At 40.1% G+C, this 18,509-nt stretch overlaps 1 protein-coding gene across 4 annotated transcripts in view; it reads right to left on the minus strand.

The window, feature by feature from the left end:
- SH3KBP1 (SH3 domain containing kinase binding protein 1) overlaps positions 1 to 18,509 on the minus strand; it is a 237,564-nt gene that overhangs the window by 43,323 nt on the left and 175,732 nt on the right. For all 4 annotated transcript variants that reach the window (XM_082334033.1, XM_082334034.1, XM_082334035.1 and 1 more), the window contains one exon: positions 15,941 to 16,035. In XM_082334033.1, coding sequence (XP_082190159.1) covers positions 15,941 to 16,035 — 95 coding nt within the window. The remainder of the gene's footprint in view (positions 1 to 15,940; positions 16,036 to 18,509) is intronic.

Raw genomic sequence — 18,509 nt, forward strand, 5'->3', positions numbered from 1 at the left:
CAGATTTTATACAAAAGCTGTCAAGCTATTACAATACAGTATCAATATTCCAACATTTATTAACAAACCAAATGGACCCCTGCTTTATCTCCATGTTATCCTGCCAGACTCATAACAATGTAAACAGACAAAAATCAGATGCTGAAATATCCCACAAGTTCTATGAAAAAAATATATTCCAATTACCAAAAATGCATCTTAGTTTAATTTAAGAAAAAAAAAGGAAAACAAAAGATTCACAAAACTGAAAAGTAAGACACGGCAAAAAAGTAGAAATTGTGTTCGACAGATACTAGATTTCATGCGAGTTAAGGGGTAGCTGGGCCAACATTTAGCTACTGTAAAAATCAGCTCCTACCAAAGCCTGACTCAGAGACGATACTCCTGTACTCATTGCAGTGACAGTGCAATCAAATACCTTAGAGAAATCCACTGCCAGTTCACATCGCCAAGCTTCTTCTCATTGCTCAGGCAGAGGCAGATTCATGAAACAGAGAAAACAAAAACCTAGAGGGAAATTTTAGCATTTTCTCATTGAAACACAAATCTTGGTTTTATCCTCAAGTGAAATAGTTTTGTTCCAAAATCTTGCCTCTGATGAATTTAATTCAAATGACTTTTTAGAGAATGAAGTAAAGGGAGGGAGAAGAAGAAAAATGAAAGAAAGATTGAAAAGCTCTTCTATGGCAGAATCAACATCCATTGTAATTCCAAGCTCAGCAGATCCCAAATAAGTGATAATAAACTCAATACACTGGATTTATTAGCAACATTCATTTTGTGACAAGTATTAGGGTAAAGAATTGGACAAAGCATAGTGATGAGAAAGACAGGGGCTGAGGAATTTTTTAGGAGGAATTTTTAAACTTTGTAAGAAATAAATGTTACACAAAATATAAGGTACTAAAATGTCAACCTGAGCTGGAATTCTTACATAAGTCAGAAAAATATTGTAAGAGGAAAGAGTAAACGTGGGAGAACTAGTAACTACCAGAAAATCAGAACACAACTAGCTCTAGTCAACATGTTGCCAACAATTTTAAGAGTATACACAGGTGAACTAAAAAACACCAGTCCTCCTCTTCTTGACATGAAGAATAAGAGGGGAAAATATCCTTCATGCAATTAGAAGTGAGACATGCAAGCTGTGAAGAAAATTGTAAGAAGGAATCATCTGGAGAACACAGACTTTTTTTTTGCAGAAGGGAATATTAAAACAACAGTAAAGAAGAAAACAAAATACAAACCCCAATCCAATGATCAGATAAGAAAGGTAAGAACACAGCTCCACTCTGAAAATTATGTCTGTGGTGACTTTTAAAAGAGTAGGGGCAAGGCGGGGGGAAAGAGAGAGACGCATGGCTAGAGAGACCAGACAAAAGCAATGCCAAGATATTTTAACATACAGGTAAAGAAAGTTTCCGTTTTGAGCACCAGATTTTTCATACTGTTACTGAATGTAAGTGAAATATAGTGAAATACATAACTAGGGTTGACAGCATAAGATCATGACTTAGTCTCCTTTTAGCAACTGCAGTGATCCTGTAGTCACTCTCATACTGGCTAAGAAAAGCCATAAAACACTGGAGTTGTGCTTTCTCCTCTTCTGGGTGCAAGAATCACGACATTGCTTGGTCTCTTATGCACACAGCATCCTATATTAACAGTTTTGCATAGCAGCAAAACTACTGCTCTTGTATTAGAACAAGCACCGTGCTGTTCCTTCCCTCGGTGCTCTCAATCCAATCGTAAAAAAGCAGAAGCCAGTGGAGATTGAACAAAAAGCCCCAGCATAAGGCGCCTTATATTAAGTAGTCTTACAAATACTCCACTCACTGCACAGAAGCAGCTGTACCTAGACAGACACTACTGGCAAGACGCTAGCCCCAGTCCTCTGCCCAACCCAGGAGTACAGTTGGTCGCAAGACAAGAACACAAACTTCCCTTCAGTCAAACACCATTGCTGGTTTTCTTTGGCCGTAAGAGAGATGACAACGGAGGCTGTCAGTCCCCCACTAACTTGATCTTTGCTTTACTAGCTGATACCACACTCAAGACCACAAAATTAAAAGAGCTAGGTTCATACCCAGCAGGTTACGCATCTCTCTCACGCCGAGCTGTGTCCCAGCTACAAGCCCGATGGTGACAGATTGTCCTGTCATACAAACATGACTGAACTCTTCCTCTTGGAAATGCTCACAGCTTCACAGCCTCTCCCTCTGCTCCAAGTGGGCAGGAGTTTCATATATCTCAAAGACAGAGGGGTTTTTATTTTATATAAAGCCCTCTCTCTTAAAAACCAGGCTTGGTGCATTGGGGTCGCATGGCAAGGTTTTGGTAGCAGGGGGGCTACAGCAGTGGCTTCTGTGAGAAGCTGCTAGAAGCTTCCCCTATGTCCAGTAGAGCCAATGCCAGCCGGCTCCAAGAGGGACCTGCTGCTGGCCAAGGCCGAGCTGATCAATGATGTTGGTAGCACCTCTGTGATAACATATTTTAGAAGGGGTGAAAACTACTGTGCAACAGCAGCTGGAGAGAGGAGTGAGAATATGCAAGAGGAACAACTCTGCAGACACCAAGGTCAGTGAAGAAGGAGGGGGAGGAGGTGCTCCAGGCACCAGAGCACAGATTCCCCTGCAGCCCATGGTGAAGACCATGGTGAGGCAGGCTGTCCCCCTGCAGCCCATGGAGGTCCACGGTGGAGCAGATGTCCACCTGCAGCCTGTGGAGGACCCCATGCCAGAGCAGGTGGATGTGCCCTGAAGGAAGCTGTGACCCCATGGGAAGCCTGCGCTGGAGCAGGCTCCTGGCAGGACCTGTGGACCTGTGGAGAGAGGAGCTCACGCTGGAGCAGCTTTGCTGGCAGGGCTTGTGACCCTGCGGGGGACCCACGCTGGAGCAGTCTGTTCCTGAAGGACTGCACCCCGTGGAAAGGACCCATGCTGGAGAAGTTCGTGAAGAACTGCAGCCTGTGGGAAGGACTCACGTTGGAGAAGTTCATGGAGGACTGTCTCCCATGGGAGGGTCCCCACGCTGGAGCAGGGGAAGAGTGTGAGGAGTCCTCCCCATGAGGAGGAGTGAGCGGCAGAGACCACGTGTGATGAGCTGACCCAACCCCCATTCCCCGTCCCCCTGCACGACTGGGAGGGAGGAGGTAGAGAGATCGGGAAGAAAGTTGAGCCTGGGAAGAAGGGATGGGTGGGTGTTTTAAGATTTGTTTTTTATTTCTCATTGCCCTACTCTGATTTGATTGGTAATAAATTAAACTCATGTCCCCAAGTCGAGTCTGTGTTGCCCATGATGGTAATTGTTGAGTGATCTCCCTGTCCTTATCTCGACCCACGAGCCTTTCGTTATATTTTCTCTCCCCTGTCCAGCTGAGGCAGGGAGTGATAGAGTGGCTTGGTGGGCACCTGGTGTCCAGCCAAGGTCAACCCACCACACTTGGTTATTGCAGATGGGCTTATTTCTAGCACATGCTGCTACTATATTTGCACTCTAGGCCCAAGGTGGTTGAAAAGATCATGAAGGCAACCAAAACTTTCTCTGAAAACAGCAAGCAGCACTTCTGGTTGTGAACACGTTTATAATAAAAACTCACGATGTGGATTTTTTTCATTATTTCACTAGGGGTCAATAAAGCGTACAAGATTACTATAATTTAAACGTCAGACGTGCCAAACTATGTTTTCTTCCAACTACTATATTTTATTTTACTGTTTTTCTTTTTTTCCTTTTTTTTTTGTCCTTCAAGCCACTTACAGGACAGTTAGTGTGTGCTAAGAGACTGTTCTTAATCACTCAAATAAAAAATGGTAGCTACTTGGCTCTCTGTTCAGTTGTAATTATAATTTTCTCTTGCCTTTGTTCAGAAGCCCACTGGACTTCTATCCAGACCATCGCTGAAGCCGGCTGCAAACACTTGGAGATCGCTCTCTCCGGCATCCGCAGCTGTCTGATACTCACTGGGAACCTACCAACAGCTGAGTAACTTCTGCAGCTTTACCAAAATACATGGAAACCTGACAGAGTCTGAGCAAGGCTGGTAGGGGCTGCTTAAATAAACTATTCAGCCACTCCACGAAGTACGGCACTGCCACAGCTGGCGGTGCATGAGGGGCATAATAAAGGGTTGCAAGAGATGCAGAAACAGTTTTACTGCCAGGCAGGTATCCACTGCTTCAGCCACGTTTTCCATTTATTTTAGGGGCAAGGATGTTTCCTGCCTTTTCCTCCAAAGCAACCAGGCCTTCAAGGCAGCATCTGCTCCCATGTCTCTCTCTACCTTTGGAAGGACTGACCATTTCAGGGAGTGCCATGGCCCCAAGGTCTTCTCTCCCCCAACTTTTCTTCCGAGCCGCCCCTAGCACAGGGGAAAGCTTTTGTTGGTAAAAGCAAATGAGAGGTCTTTCTATTCCCCAACGTCCCAAAACAAAGTAACAAGCTATGTATTCATTTTCTCTCCAATGCATGACTGTAACTGCAGCTGTGTAAACCCTTGAAGAAATAAATCTGAAAAAGGATGATCTTTTCATCTGTAAATAGGACTTATGTTTTTCTGAGGGAGCAGATCACTGCACAGTCTGGGCCTCTGAATGTGCTGCTACTTTGTAATACTACTAAAATATGAAGCCATGGCTTAGATATCAATACGTAACTGCTCAATTTTCAGTTTTTCTGATTGAAGTTTTTGATACGGAAACATTTCATCATACAGATTTCATCATTATAGCTAGGATAGAAACCAATGCCAAGAACAAACAGGTCCTCGGAAAAGGTAGCTGCAAAGCATGTAGTGTGGTATGCATACTCTTGGAGTGCTCAAATAAGTTTTCTGCTCATGCAAGTAGAGGTACTTGCATGCATAGTCATCATTTATGGAGATCTTCTAAAAAACTGGCCTATGAAAATAATCTTTTTCATTTAAGATTTATAGATTACTAAGCTTAAAATATACAATTGGCAAGCTAAATTTACAAAGTAAAAATCCAGACTATTCAGAGTATTGAGAGACACTATAATGGTACAGGGTTTGAAAGAGTGAAATTTTCACAGTAGGATACCACAGTTTGACAGAAATCTCCACTAGAATACATAGTTCCTTGCATAATTTGAAAAAAAAAAAAAAAAATCCCAGCAGTTGGTTTCCTTCTGCCCCTGTAAAGTTGGTTCTCATGAAGAAGAATATTGAGCTGTAAAATCGCATCAGAAAGCCATGAATACCTCTTACACTTGCTCTGAGAGCTTTCATGTGTCAGCTCTGCTGGCAGCCGCACATTACGTTATTACCACCCTCATTGTAAGCATCTCTCTAGCAGTCTTTCCACAACTGATAGCCAACCGCATAATTTAAAGAAAAACAAACCACCTTTAATGTGAACAAATGTGTCTACAGCACTTTTCAAGACACCATCCACACATGCAGAGATGTAACATATCAAGGCTTCTGAATTCCAGGATTAAAGGCCTCATAGACAGACAAATCTGAAGGACAAGCACTCTGCCATTCAGCCCACCCATGCAGAGCACCCATGGGGCAGCACTGCTGGCTGCCTCCGGGCTCCACTGCAGCGCTGGGACCAGGAGTTCCCAACTCTCACAAGCGCTGGAGAAGGCCACAGGACAGGCTCTGTGGTTTTTAAAGTTGATGCGTGACATCACTTGGCAAAGCTAATAACGTGTGCGGAAATTTCTACTTTTTTTTTTTACCCTGTTAATGAATATATATAATATATAAATATATGTGGAAAACTTTCAGTGAAAACAAGTGTCAAAAATCAGCATTATTTTGGTAACTTTGAAGTGAACTAAACAAAACCTGATGTCACACTGCATCAGATCTTCATTAATACAACCTTTTTATTGGGGGGAAACAATAAAATCATGTTAAAGCTGGGTGAAAAAAAACAGTTTAGTAATATTCAAGAACGTTTCTTTAAAATTTCTTACTACATTCAGAATCATGATGCTGAAACCAAGACACATCATTCTCAAAATCCAATTTTATTTTAAAAGTCAGAAAATAATTGATTTTAGAGTCTTCATAAATTCTCACAAAACTTGGTAAAATACCTATGAATGAAGGAAAGCATCTCTCCAGAGGCTTACATTACACCCACCTTGTGCTACCTAAGACTGTACTCAAACAACCAAGCTTTTTTACTATTAAGCTCAGTTACTGGGATTGGGACCTTACAGTATAGTGCAAAATTTGTTAAATACTTCTGAAAAAAATGGCTATGAGTTAAAGCATCTGGTTAGTAATCAAGTACTCCTCAGCAGAAACATAATTTTAAAATCTGGCAATAAGGCAGAATGAATCTCTCAACAGCTACCTAATCCAAGATCATTTACATAAAAGAGACAGTCCAATAGACAATAAATTAGTCTTCTGAGGCAGTCCTGGAGAACACCCGTTTTCCCTTTACATACGTTTTCTTGCAAATACTCATAGATTATGAAAAACTGGAAGAAAAGTATGAGAGGAAACCTCCCAGTCTGGCTCTGTTTGGCCTCTGACCCAGGGATTTATCCTGCTCAAGTCCTCAGCCTACATCCCAAAAGCTGCAAATCCTGCACGGATCCTTCCCAGCTCCTGTCGGCTCTCATGCCCAAGCCATAGGGAACCTTACATCCGATAACGCCAGTTCCATCTTTTAAAGCTTAAGAAGTCAAACAGGTAAATTTTTCTTTAGCCATAAGCTCCAAGGCTCTATTGAGAATTTACCGTGTCAATATTGTATGGAAGGAAATGGGAGAGACCATCAGAAATTAGACATTATTTCAGCTGTGGTTACACTGCTCTTTCCAGACAGTGTTTTTTACTGAAAGGTGCAACAAGAAGATACCTCTCCAGAAGATACAGTCTGTTCAAGAATTGGCCCAAGTTATTGGGCCCTGAAAAAAAAAAACCCCAAACAAAAAACAACTGGCTGAGAATAATGAATGACCTGTAATACCCAGGATGTTAGAGTAGAGGATCTAGCAGACCAGATATATTTTGTCTGTTAAATCTGTTTCAAGCTAGATCTAACCTTTTGACTTTAAACTCTGTAAGTAAATAGTTTAATCAGTAATGAAGCTGAAATGCTTTGATGAAATATTTGTACAAACAGGAAAAATTACATTGCTCATTGAACAAAACAATCTCTTCTGGGGATTCACTTCACTTGCAATGTTCAGTCAGCAGAATATTATGGAGAAATAAATATGTTCCACGTCATAAAACCCTAGCACTCCAACACTCAAATTAAAACTAAATTAGCCAACACAAACACGAAAGGTGATGCTAGTAACAGACATAATTTATGCTTCTGATGAGCCAAGATATAATATTTATGTAATTACATTTTTTTGTATTTAGAAACATTATAAAAACATAGAACAAAACATTTGAAGGATAATTTAATGCTATTACTATTTACATCACAGACATCTTAGGACCAGGGTTCTAATTACAATTACTAATTACTTGGCACCATATGTGCATTTTTACTTTCCCTTTAAATAGCTTTCCCTACCCTGAAATGGTTGGACTTCAGATAATACCATGAAACCAGCAGGTGAACCCAACATTCAGGATAAAAGAAAGGATGAAGCTAAGCAGCGAGTCTAAAGCCCACACTGTGAGCAATAATCACAGTTTTCCAGACGCCTCAGCATTTCAGTGATATCTTTTATAAGCACAGGGCAGAAAAAAAATTCTTTCCTTTTTTATCTTAAAATATGTCACCTTTTTAGATTAGCTTGCCTATGTATTAAACGTACTTACAAATAAACCTCATTCTTTCCAAATGATGCAAATCTTGAAGCATTGCATGCATGCGGGACCCTGCCAGTTCACCTACATAGCTTGGCATGAACTCCCATTTGTCAAAATTCAAATTTGGGACTTCCCAGGAACAGCAGAATCCCTTCCTCTGAAGGCACTGCTATAGCATTGCAATCAGTGATAACAAGAACAGGAAAAGAGAACGTCAATGCGTACTTAAAAAAAATAATATTATAAATATGCTAACAAGAAGAACATTCAAGTCCTAGCTGCTCCCCTCTCCCCTGTACTAATCTCAGGCATCACAGTTTGTTTAAGTGCTCAGCTCAAACATTAGGGTTTCAGTAATGTTTCTAAAGATACCAGTGAAACGTAAGCTGCACCTGGTACCTTATTAAACATCATTGTCAGGCTTCATCTCTACACAGACCTTAATGCCCCATTTCTAATGACAGCAGCCAAGAAATGCTGCAAGATACGAATAAGTTAAAGATTTATTTATAAACATTTAAAAGTCTTGGCCAAGGACAAGGTTCAGGCAAGAAGAAAAATGAGGACGATTACTCACAGTCTGTTTTCCCTATAACTTACTGATTATATCAAACCATTTTAGAAATATATACATATGCATTTGATCATCAGTGTCCCCACAAGTTTTATGTAACTGCTTTTTATCACTCATATGAGGAAACACTCACGCTTCTATGCAATGACACAAGTTTTACCCCATGCACTTGCCACACCCATTAGCAGCAGCCAAAAGGGTCTCGTTCTGCAGGACCTATTCCAGTTACCATCCTGCATGGCACCGTGGCTTGAAACCCAGCAAAAATCCAAACCTTCTTATTCCTGTTAGGTCAAAACTTTCAGAGGAAAGTTTCAGGTTGGGGAAAAGTGACCCTACTGCGAAGCCAGTCTCTTGGCAGGCTGCAGACGGCAGGGGCAATCCCGCTCCTCCTATCACCCTTTCCTGCTCACGCGCCCCTGCGTGTCCTGTGGCCAAGGTTGCCAGATGCAAGGCAAGAGGAAAGGAGCAGAAGGCTCCCTTTCAGCAGCCACCTACCATCAATCATGTAAAAGTGCACCCTCAGCACACACATTTCACAAAATAATTTCTTGTATGAAATCAGCAGCTTCGGTACAAGCAGGTTTCTCAATCAGCTAAGGAGGTGGAATGTCTTGTGGGGGAAAACTGGTGCGGAGCATAACACAGGGGGCAAGGAACACAGAAAGCAGATTAGGTATGGCAATTAGGTCTGGCCGAAGATGTGTTGAATAATTCATGGTTATCTCAGGCGAAAAAAGGGCATGCACCGAGACCCTTTATGGTATTGTTCTCTTTGAGGGAAACATCTATTTATTTCCAAAGACAAGCAGTAAGTGCCTTTATTGCTCACATGCTATTCTTTAAAGACAAAACATCATAAAAGCTTTCTTCAAGCTATCATAAAAGCTGGTCATTATTTAATGTTTACTTACTATATTCCTTTCAGTTTCTGTACGCAAGATTGTTTCAGAAGTTACAAATGCTCAAAATATCTTGTATTAAAACCCCAAACAGGGGCATCTGCATGACCAAACAGTGTCAACACAAATCCACTATGTTGCTCTGACAGAAAGCCATTTTTATGTTTTATTAAACCAGATCACGTATGTTCCCCTGCATAACCAGAATTTTTTGTATTGTTATATTAGTAAACTCATTTTTAAAAATGAGATAAAAGCTTTCAGCTGTCAATCAAGGAAAAACAAAATTACCTGAATGACCATCATGAAAAATGACTTTCCCCCTTCTTTCGAAGACCACCTTAAGCTACTATACTTCTGCTTTGAAAATTTCTGTTTTCTTGGCCAATTAGCTTTATTTTTAATGACCTCAAATATTATCACTTTTTTTTTTTACCCATAGAGTGGAAAATACTGAAAATTTCATCTTAATATGGAAAAATGAATGACACTATCTACCTGTTTGCTCATACTGAAAGAAAAACTGAAAGTCTTCTAATTCCTCCACATATTTCTATAACCAAAGGTTGTAAAACACGTGTGTGTTGTTTGCAATTAAAAGCATACAAAAAACTCAGCAGTGAAAAAAAAAAACCAGCATAGAAACAAATGCACAGGTTTCTACCCTAGTGACACCAGAACCTAGCGAAATGTTCAACTAAGTATCAGCTAGCGTCCTCCTCTATCACACCATCCGGTTCCTGCTCCTTCCCCTGCTCACGGCCTCAACTCACTGGCAAGACTCTTATACATCGCACTTACTAATTTCATCCCTTTAGGAGCCTCCTGCATCCGTCAGAGCAGCTGTTTTCCTTCACAATCCTACCCAGCCGAGTTCTCCTTGGCAATCACTCAGCTAAAGAAAGTGTTCTGGACAATTACCACCTGTACCAGGATGAGCATTTAAAGATGTCCTAAGAGAGAAAACGGGGAGAACTGTTTTGGCGAAAGGGCCATACTCGGGTAGCTGTCTATAAATAGAGTGAGGGTGAAATTAAGTGCCTAACGACTGCCCCGAGAATTGGAAAATATTAAGCACTCCGCATAAGGACAGATTCCATACTCAGACAAATGCACAGAGCCGTCACTGCAACAGTGAAACCGTGACATTATGAAAGAGATGATCAAGACTGAATCTCATTTCATTGTTTCCTTATACCCTCCTATTCGCCTGTACTTACTTGTCTGTCTTACCACTTGACTGCATGTGCTTTGGGGCAGGGACTCACTAAATGTACAACATTTTGAACCACAAAAATTGCAAATCTCACAGTAAAGTAAATTATTAACAATAACACCAAGAGCAAATACTATCTTTGCAAAAACTGATTGCCATTATGCTTATTTTTAGAAACTAGGTTATTTTTAGAAACTAGGCTCTTTTTTCCCCAACACAGAATTAAGCACTACAAATTGAATTGCCATTAAATATCTGGATTGTCATTAAATATCTAGACCAGATAATTTGTCATGTAAGCCTTTCACTAGTGACAGGCATTAAGGCTGTTGTGTCTTTCATGATACCACTGCATCAACTTTTCCAGTACTATTTGAAAAGCACCAGTAAGATTTTGGGAGGCTGTACATCATTGCTTTCTTTTTCACCTCATTAATCCTTCAGACAGTTTTGATGAATCCACGAGGAGGCTGGACACCCTCCGTGAAACTCAGCTCCTCGTGACAGCTCCTTTGCAAAATCAGAAAGGCCCCCCTATTACGTTCATCCATCACTTCAATGCAACATGTTCCTACCACTAATGCCATGTATTCGGCTGTTAGCCTGCAGCAGGAGAAGAAAGGCTTTGCAATCCAGGTAGGTGGAGGCTGAGGGACAGCCAGGTCGGATATGCAGAGCAAGGCACAAGATTGTTATTCCAGCTAATATATTGACACCTATTAATTACAACATCTTGTAAATTCAGAATTAGCAGAATTGCCACTGATATTGCCCTCCACTACTCCTTCTCCGATAATAAGGGTTCAGGTGAGGATACCCTTCTATTACTGGCAGCTTTTCAAATTTGCAATGATTTTTGAAGTAGTTAGTTTTATTTATCCAGACCACTTTCATTCCTGGGAACAGAGTGGTCTTTACTGCCTAGAACTCAGGTAGATTGGTGCAGTGCAATGCAATCTTTCACACTCTTGCAAATGTAACTGCTTTCAAATGAGCGCACAGCTGCCAGTGTGTGCTTGATGTATTTGCTTTGAAATTATTTAGCTATTACTATCGATTCCTCACACAGGTCATTCTCTGTATGCCAGTAAAATCTCCAGAATCCTATGCATTCTGTCAGAATTTGTTAGAGCTACTAAGAAATTTGCAGTATTTGCATAAAGAGTCTTTATTAACACTGGAAAGTAGCCTATAGTAGCTATGTCTAAAAGTGCTGGAATGAAAAATCCTAAAAGATTTTCAAGATGACAGTTGAAAATGTCACGTGAATCTTCTGTTGCTTAAAAGTGACTCTATTTATTACAAATACAATCTCCAAAATCACTATTTGAGCACAATAAAACACCTGTTTGCCACTCTCCTTCAGCTGAACAGCGCAGTCACTACCAGTGTTCTTGTCCTTATCCAAATGCTGTCAGGAACATTTTGAAGACACTAAAAAATTACCTAAGGAGCACAAATGTTTGACATTACAAAGAATAACCTACAGGGTCAATCTCATGGCCTCTTGCCATTCATATCTTTTCTGTTTATGAATGTATCTTATCACCAAATTGCACAACAATCACCTTAACTGTACAAGCAAAACTACTGTGTTTTGCTTTTTGTTCTCTTTTCCAAACGTGCATTTTTCTTAGACCCCTTTTTGCAAAGCAAAGGTACCAGGTCTACTGTTTTATTGCCTTGAAGATGGAGTCTTTACCTTCCTTCACAATTCTGAGCAATATTTTCTCGTCTTTTATGTTTAAATATTTTGCATGAAGGAATTAAAGGACTACCATTCGTCCACTTTAATTTCCAGTAATTAATAAATAAAACCTTTTCTATGTATCTACAAGGGTATTTGCTTCACTAGGGAGAAGGAGGAGAGAAAAATCTTTTCCAGAAATTTTTTGAATAAATTTATGTGAAGTTGGGTTCTGCTTTTCTTCTAGTCTTTTAGGTAAATTTTAACGTATGAGAAAACAACTGTTACTACCATATGTTTGGACTCTGTCTCATTGTGTATCTTTTCCATGATTCAGGTCTATGCAGTTCATCAAAAAATGACTCAATATGCTGTTTAATCGGCAATTATTTTATTATATTTATTTATATATTTATTATATCAGTCTTGCATAATGCCATCCTTCCCCTTGTATCTCCCAAAACACACACTGTTCTGACCAGTAAATGATCAGCTTCTACTGACTCGCTTCAGTATTTAAATAAAACTTATCAGCACATTCTCCGAGCGACTAGGGAAGTCACTTGTGATTCAGCAAATCCATTCAACGCATTCTTTGGCTATTTCATAGAAAACCTCAGGTATTCAAATTCCCTTATCATAGAGACCTATAGGAAAGGTCTGGTCAGCTTTTCATTCAAGATCTCAACATCCATCAAAACAGAGTGAGATCTTGAAACAGATTCTGCAAAGGCCATGACAAAAAAAAACATTGGTTTGGTCTTTATATTAGGTAGATATTTGATGATCTTGACAAAGGGACTTTTATAACTAATTTAGCTGAAAAAAAGAGAGAAATCTGATATAATCTTATCCCTTTTATCTGCAGGGGCACTGTCAAAATAGTGATTCTGAATTCTGCATTTACTGATACCACTCCTTTGTAATACTTTCCACAAAATAAAGTTTTAGCATTTTAAGATGAATACCAGACTAACAGCTTCCTCACACACATACTCTTAGATGTGTGTGCACAAATATGCAGGCTCTCCTAGTAACTTACCATTTAGCTGATTTAAGTCATTCCCCTTCCTCTTAGTACCTATCAAGTGCCATCTCATCTTCATGCTTTTAAGATTCTTGTAATGCGTTTTGCATTATTTTCATGAGATTTCTCTCCCATTCTTGTGTCACTCACTCCTTATTACTTCAGTCGCTTCCACACATTCTCACCAATGCTGTTGTTTTCAATTAAATGCAAATTCAGTACGAGTTAAACTTGTGAGTCTTCAACATTCCTATAGCTCTGACCATGTGAAAATAGATTAGCCTAGTGAGAGACTTTTCATACTGAGAATTCATATAACTTTCTGGTTTTAGTAATTTCAACAAAACACAATATTTTATGATAATGCATCTGTGGTTGTAGGAAGTACTACGACACCCATCTTTCTTTAAAAGTAACAATCTTCTCTCCTTGGGTCTAGGTAATCGGGAAGAATAAATTTTGTCTAGTGCTCTCCAGCATAGAAAGCAAACCCTGCAAAACAATTTCTTGCAAATAGATTAAAAGAAACTCTGTAATCTGATAGCAAAGCAAAACCATGGTAGTAGTTTCTGAAGTACTCCACACATTTCCATTTAATTCCTCTTAGTCAGTATGGATCACTACTTGGTTACGGAAAGGGCTCTCTAAGCACGGCGATTTGAATTCCAGGTAAAAGGCAACTCTCTAGCAGAAGCCATTAGTGGGCAGAAAGGTGAGGCTGATTTTGTTATTGCTGACTAAAAGAAAAATTACAACAGACAGAAGATTTGGTCTAAAATAAAGTTACTATATTGCATGGTAAAGCACAGAGGAGACCCTACTGTTTTCAGAACTCTACAGCAAGGACCCTGATTCCACATCACTTGAAATTTATTTTTTAAACTATGTGTTAAAAAGAGATGAAAAAAACCCCACAAGTCTGACTGCAATGAGGTCTGCAAACCATAAAAGCATCTGCAAAGTGACTGCTTGTTAAACACTGTTTCTTCAGTATCTCAGATTAGTTCAGACACAGCACAAAAAAGCATCCACGGAGAAATGCCAAGCCTTTTTGCATTGAGATCCCCCACTCTCTAGAGGCATGGTTTTATGTAATTGTTCATAGACATGTGACATAACACAGAAAAAAGAAGAAAATTGAATAAAGCGTCTGCAGTGGCTTGATACCATCAGGCTGGAGAGCAGAAGGACAGGGGGATACACTAGAGAATATACTGACAAACTTCTCACTGTATGGTTGGGAAAACTGATCAATTCAGTCAAATCATCAGGTCAGTTATTATAAAAGACAAATATCCTTCCATTGTGGGGGCAGAGGCAGCAGGAAGAAGAAAATGGGAAAAAGCAGGCAAATGAAATCTCATATTGAGACCTCAGTAAAGTAATTGTCTCTTTTCTACGTACACTGAAGAACACAGCTCCACCTGGAGACCAGCCATCTCAGAGAGTTAAATCAACCTGGTCAATAAAGCGTAAAGTGGGCAGGAACAATGTCTTAAAAGCCATTTCCATGATCAGGGACATTGTTAAATATTCACACAAGAACATTCTAAATCAGGCAAAGCCAAACAGTTTTCAAGACAAGGTGAACAAAAAAGTCATTGAGGTCAAGTCGTTAAAGGATATTTAATATACACAATTTATTTTTTAAATTTGCAGTTTCTCTTCCTACCAAATGTCTGATTATTTTTCCTCAGTTACATGGACATTCTTCAGGACAAAGAAGATGTCCTCTAGGATTGCAAATGGCTTAGTATATAGCAAACACTGCCCCAGATGTACTTCCCAAGGTTTTTGGGATTTTCCACCCAGGTGGCAAATTGCTCAGTCAAGTAACAATTTCTTATGAAACTTATCAATTATAGAATTCATTCTTTTACTTTCATATACGCACAAACAACAACAGCACTATTATGCACATCATTACAATTCATCTTCATCATGCAAAATCCACAGCCTTTTCTAGTTTCTAGCTGTTTTTTCCCAAATACTTATCTCCAGCAGTCAAAAACATTTAAACAAATTGTGAAGTCTTTAAATAAGAGCAGAAAATTAAGTGCACCTAAACTATATTCTGTTCTTTGTAATATGGTGCACGGCTCTTCTGAAAGAAAATCAACTGTTCACTCATCATCTCACCGTATAGTTTTTGGAGACTTAGTATAAATTCTGGCACTGGTTTTTAATTTCTAATCTTGAATCATTTCAAGTAATTTAAAAAAAAAGAACACAGAGCCAAATAATTTAATTTCTGTTTTATCATCTTTTTCTGCTTTACCATAGTGTTAAGGGTGGCTACATTTTAAATAAGTGTTTCATTCATTAAGCTAATTTAGGCACATTATCTCCATCTAACCCAAAAAATCTAATTCACAATTCCTACAAGAAAGATAACTCACACCTAACAGAGATTTTCAAAGCTAATGCTCTCTTGAGTCTTCCAGTTTATTCTCTAGGCTTTTATACTGTTACAAGGATCAATATACAATTTATGTAGATCCATCAGCAGATTCAAATTAAAATTAATTGTATAAACTTGTAAACTCAAGAGAACACATCCGCTGTTCTTCACTTAACGTTATCAAGGTAAGGCTCGAAAGCACAAGAGGAAGGGAGATGTAGGGCTTTCTGAAGTCTATGTAATGTTTCATTGTCAAATTAGCATTGTTTTAGGAAGGACACTGTCAAAGGCACAAATAGGGATTTTATGGCACTTGAACGATGTCTATTTTAAAAACTAGATCCCTGCTTATAGGAGAAGAATATTGTTTTTACCTTACTGATAAGTGTGACGACATCACCTTCTCGGATTGTGAGTTCATCATCATTCTGTGCTTCATATGGAAATATCACTTTGCAATACTCCTTGGCTGAAAGGAAGAACATTCAATGTGATAAATTATCACTTTATAACAACTGCTTATCCAAGAGTGAAAATCTTCCTAAAATGTTCCACAAGTGTCTCTTCAATCTTTGTATTTTAGACCTTCATAAACAGTATGAAATATTTAAGAAACTGCACACTGATGAGCATTCCTGCACACGTCATCCAGGGAGTCGGCTCTGTAGCCCCCAGAACCATTATCTCAAATGAAATTGCTCCAGACTGCAGCCTGCCACAAACCATTTCCCTCAGAGTAAGCTTGTATCTGACATTTGCTTCAACAGTTCCACTGGTACGGCCTTCCACCAGATCACATAAATTGGAAGCACAAAGGACCCAGTAGGTTGGCATAGCTTATCTATCCCCTGGTGTTCAAAAAAGCAAATATTTCTGCATCTATGAAGATGATAAAATAATACATTAATAAATGTAAAGGTTTACAGTTGGATTCGATGATCTTAAAGGTCTTTTCCCTCCTAAATAATTCTATGATTCTATAACTAAACCTTCTGTATACTCAGCCTAAAAGAAGAGTTTTGAATATTAGTCTAAAGTTTCCTCTTCCCTTTTCCCTTTACTGTCTATAAATAAGGACATCATCTCAACTTTCATCTGGAAAACACAGGAGCCAGCACTCCTACTCAGAAATCATAAAAAGCTGTTGTCATGAAGAGAAGTTACTTACAACATGTTGCTGTGCAACAGACAAGTATGTCAATGTGCCTTACAAATAAAAAGGAATATATATTCCAGCTGTTAAATAATGTATAAAAATATGTGATACTCTAAGGCAGCACGTTTAAAAAGACCAAAGAAACAGGCACAGAAATTACTGGACCCTTTGTAGAAGGGCATGTGACTTTGTAGAAGTATTCACCTCATTTAAATGCCTCAATTTTCATAGAATCATAGAATACCAGGTTGGAAGGGACCTTGAGGATCATCTGGTCCAACCTTTCTAGCACAATCTAGACGAGATGGCCCAGCACCATGTCCAGCTGAGTCTTAAACGTGTTCAGTGTAGCGGAGTCAACCACTTCCCTGGGGAGATTATTCCAATGATTGACTGTTCTCATTGTGAAAAATTTACCTCTCGTGTCCAATCGGAATCTCCCTGGGAGTAACTTGTACCCGTTACCCCTTGTCCTCACCATGTGACTCCTTGTAGAAAGGGAGTCTCCGTCTTCTTTGTAGCTCCCCTTTAAGTACTGGTACATGGTGATGAGATCACCTCTAAGCCTCCTTTTCTCAAGGCTGAACAAACCCAGCTCTCTCAGCCTGTCCTCATATGGCAGGCTTCCCAGACCCTTGATCATCTTGGTGGCCCTTCTCTGGACCCCCTCCAGCCTGTCCACATCTTTTTTGTATAATGGGGACCAGAACTGTACACAGTATTCCAGGTGTGGCCTGACAAGCACTGAGTAGAGAGGGATAATGACTTCTTTATCTCTGCTGGTGATGCCCTTTTTGATGCAACCCAGCATCCTATTGGCCTTCTTGGCCGCAGCAGCACACTGTTCGTTCATGTTGAGCTTCCTGTCCACCAGGACCCCCAGGTCCCTTTCCACGGAGCTGCTCTCTAGCCAGGTGGATCTCAGTCTGAGCTGCACTCCTGGATTATGTCTTCCCAGGTGCAAGACCTTACACTTGTCTTTTTGTTAAACTTCATAAGGTTCTTGTTAGCCCACTCTTCCAGCCTATCCAGATCTTCCTGCAGGGTGGCTCTCCCTTCCAGAGTGTCTACTTCCCCACTCAATTTGGTGTCATCTGCGAACTTCATCAGGCTACACTTGATCCCGTTATCCAGACCACTTATGAAGATATTGAATAGCGTTGGGCCCAATATTGATCCCTGGGGGACCCCACCTGTGACGGGTTTCCAGTTTGAAAAAGAGACATTTACCACCACCCTTTGGGTGCGGCCTGTCAGCCAATTCCTCATCCATTTTGATAACCTCTACCTCTAGTTAACTGCCATATTTGATGCAGAGAAACAGGTACTTGCAGGCCACAGAAGCCTGAATTAATTTGAAAGAACAGGACCTATTTCTTTACACTTACTAAAAGGGAACCTGCATTATCACACTTGTGGGTATTTGAGGCTCCATCAGGGGGTCAGTTCAGCTGCTCAGACACTAAGTGCCATTTCAGACACTTGTGGGTATGTAAGACACCCACATCGTTGGCAGATATGATGCACAACCTATGGAAGAGCCAGGTCCCTCTGGCCTGGCAGCTGGAGGCCAGCCAAAATACCCTGGGGCATCTCAAACAGCTCCAGATGCAGGCTACTGATTTCAGCCCCCAAGGTTGGGTCTGGTATCTGGATTTAGATTTGGGCACCTGATGTTAGAAACCGATGATGTCAGTGCCTGTGCTTGCACTACAGTCGACGGAGATCAAGTCATTAAAGTGAGTGAAGCCTTGAGAGCCGCTCTTTGCCCCAAGAGCGGACATCTA

Source organism: Platalea leucorodia (assembly GCF_965183815.1).
Source record: "Platalea leucorodia genome assembly, chromosome: 2".
Taxonomy (NCBI): domain Eukaryota; kingdom Metazoa; phylum Chordata; class Aves; order Pelecaniformes; family Threskiornithidae; genus Platalea; species Platalea leucorodia.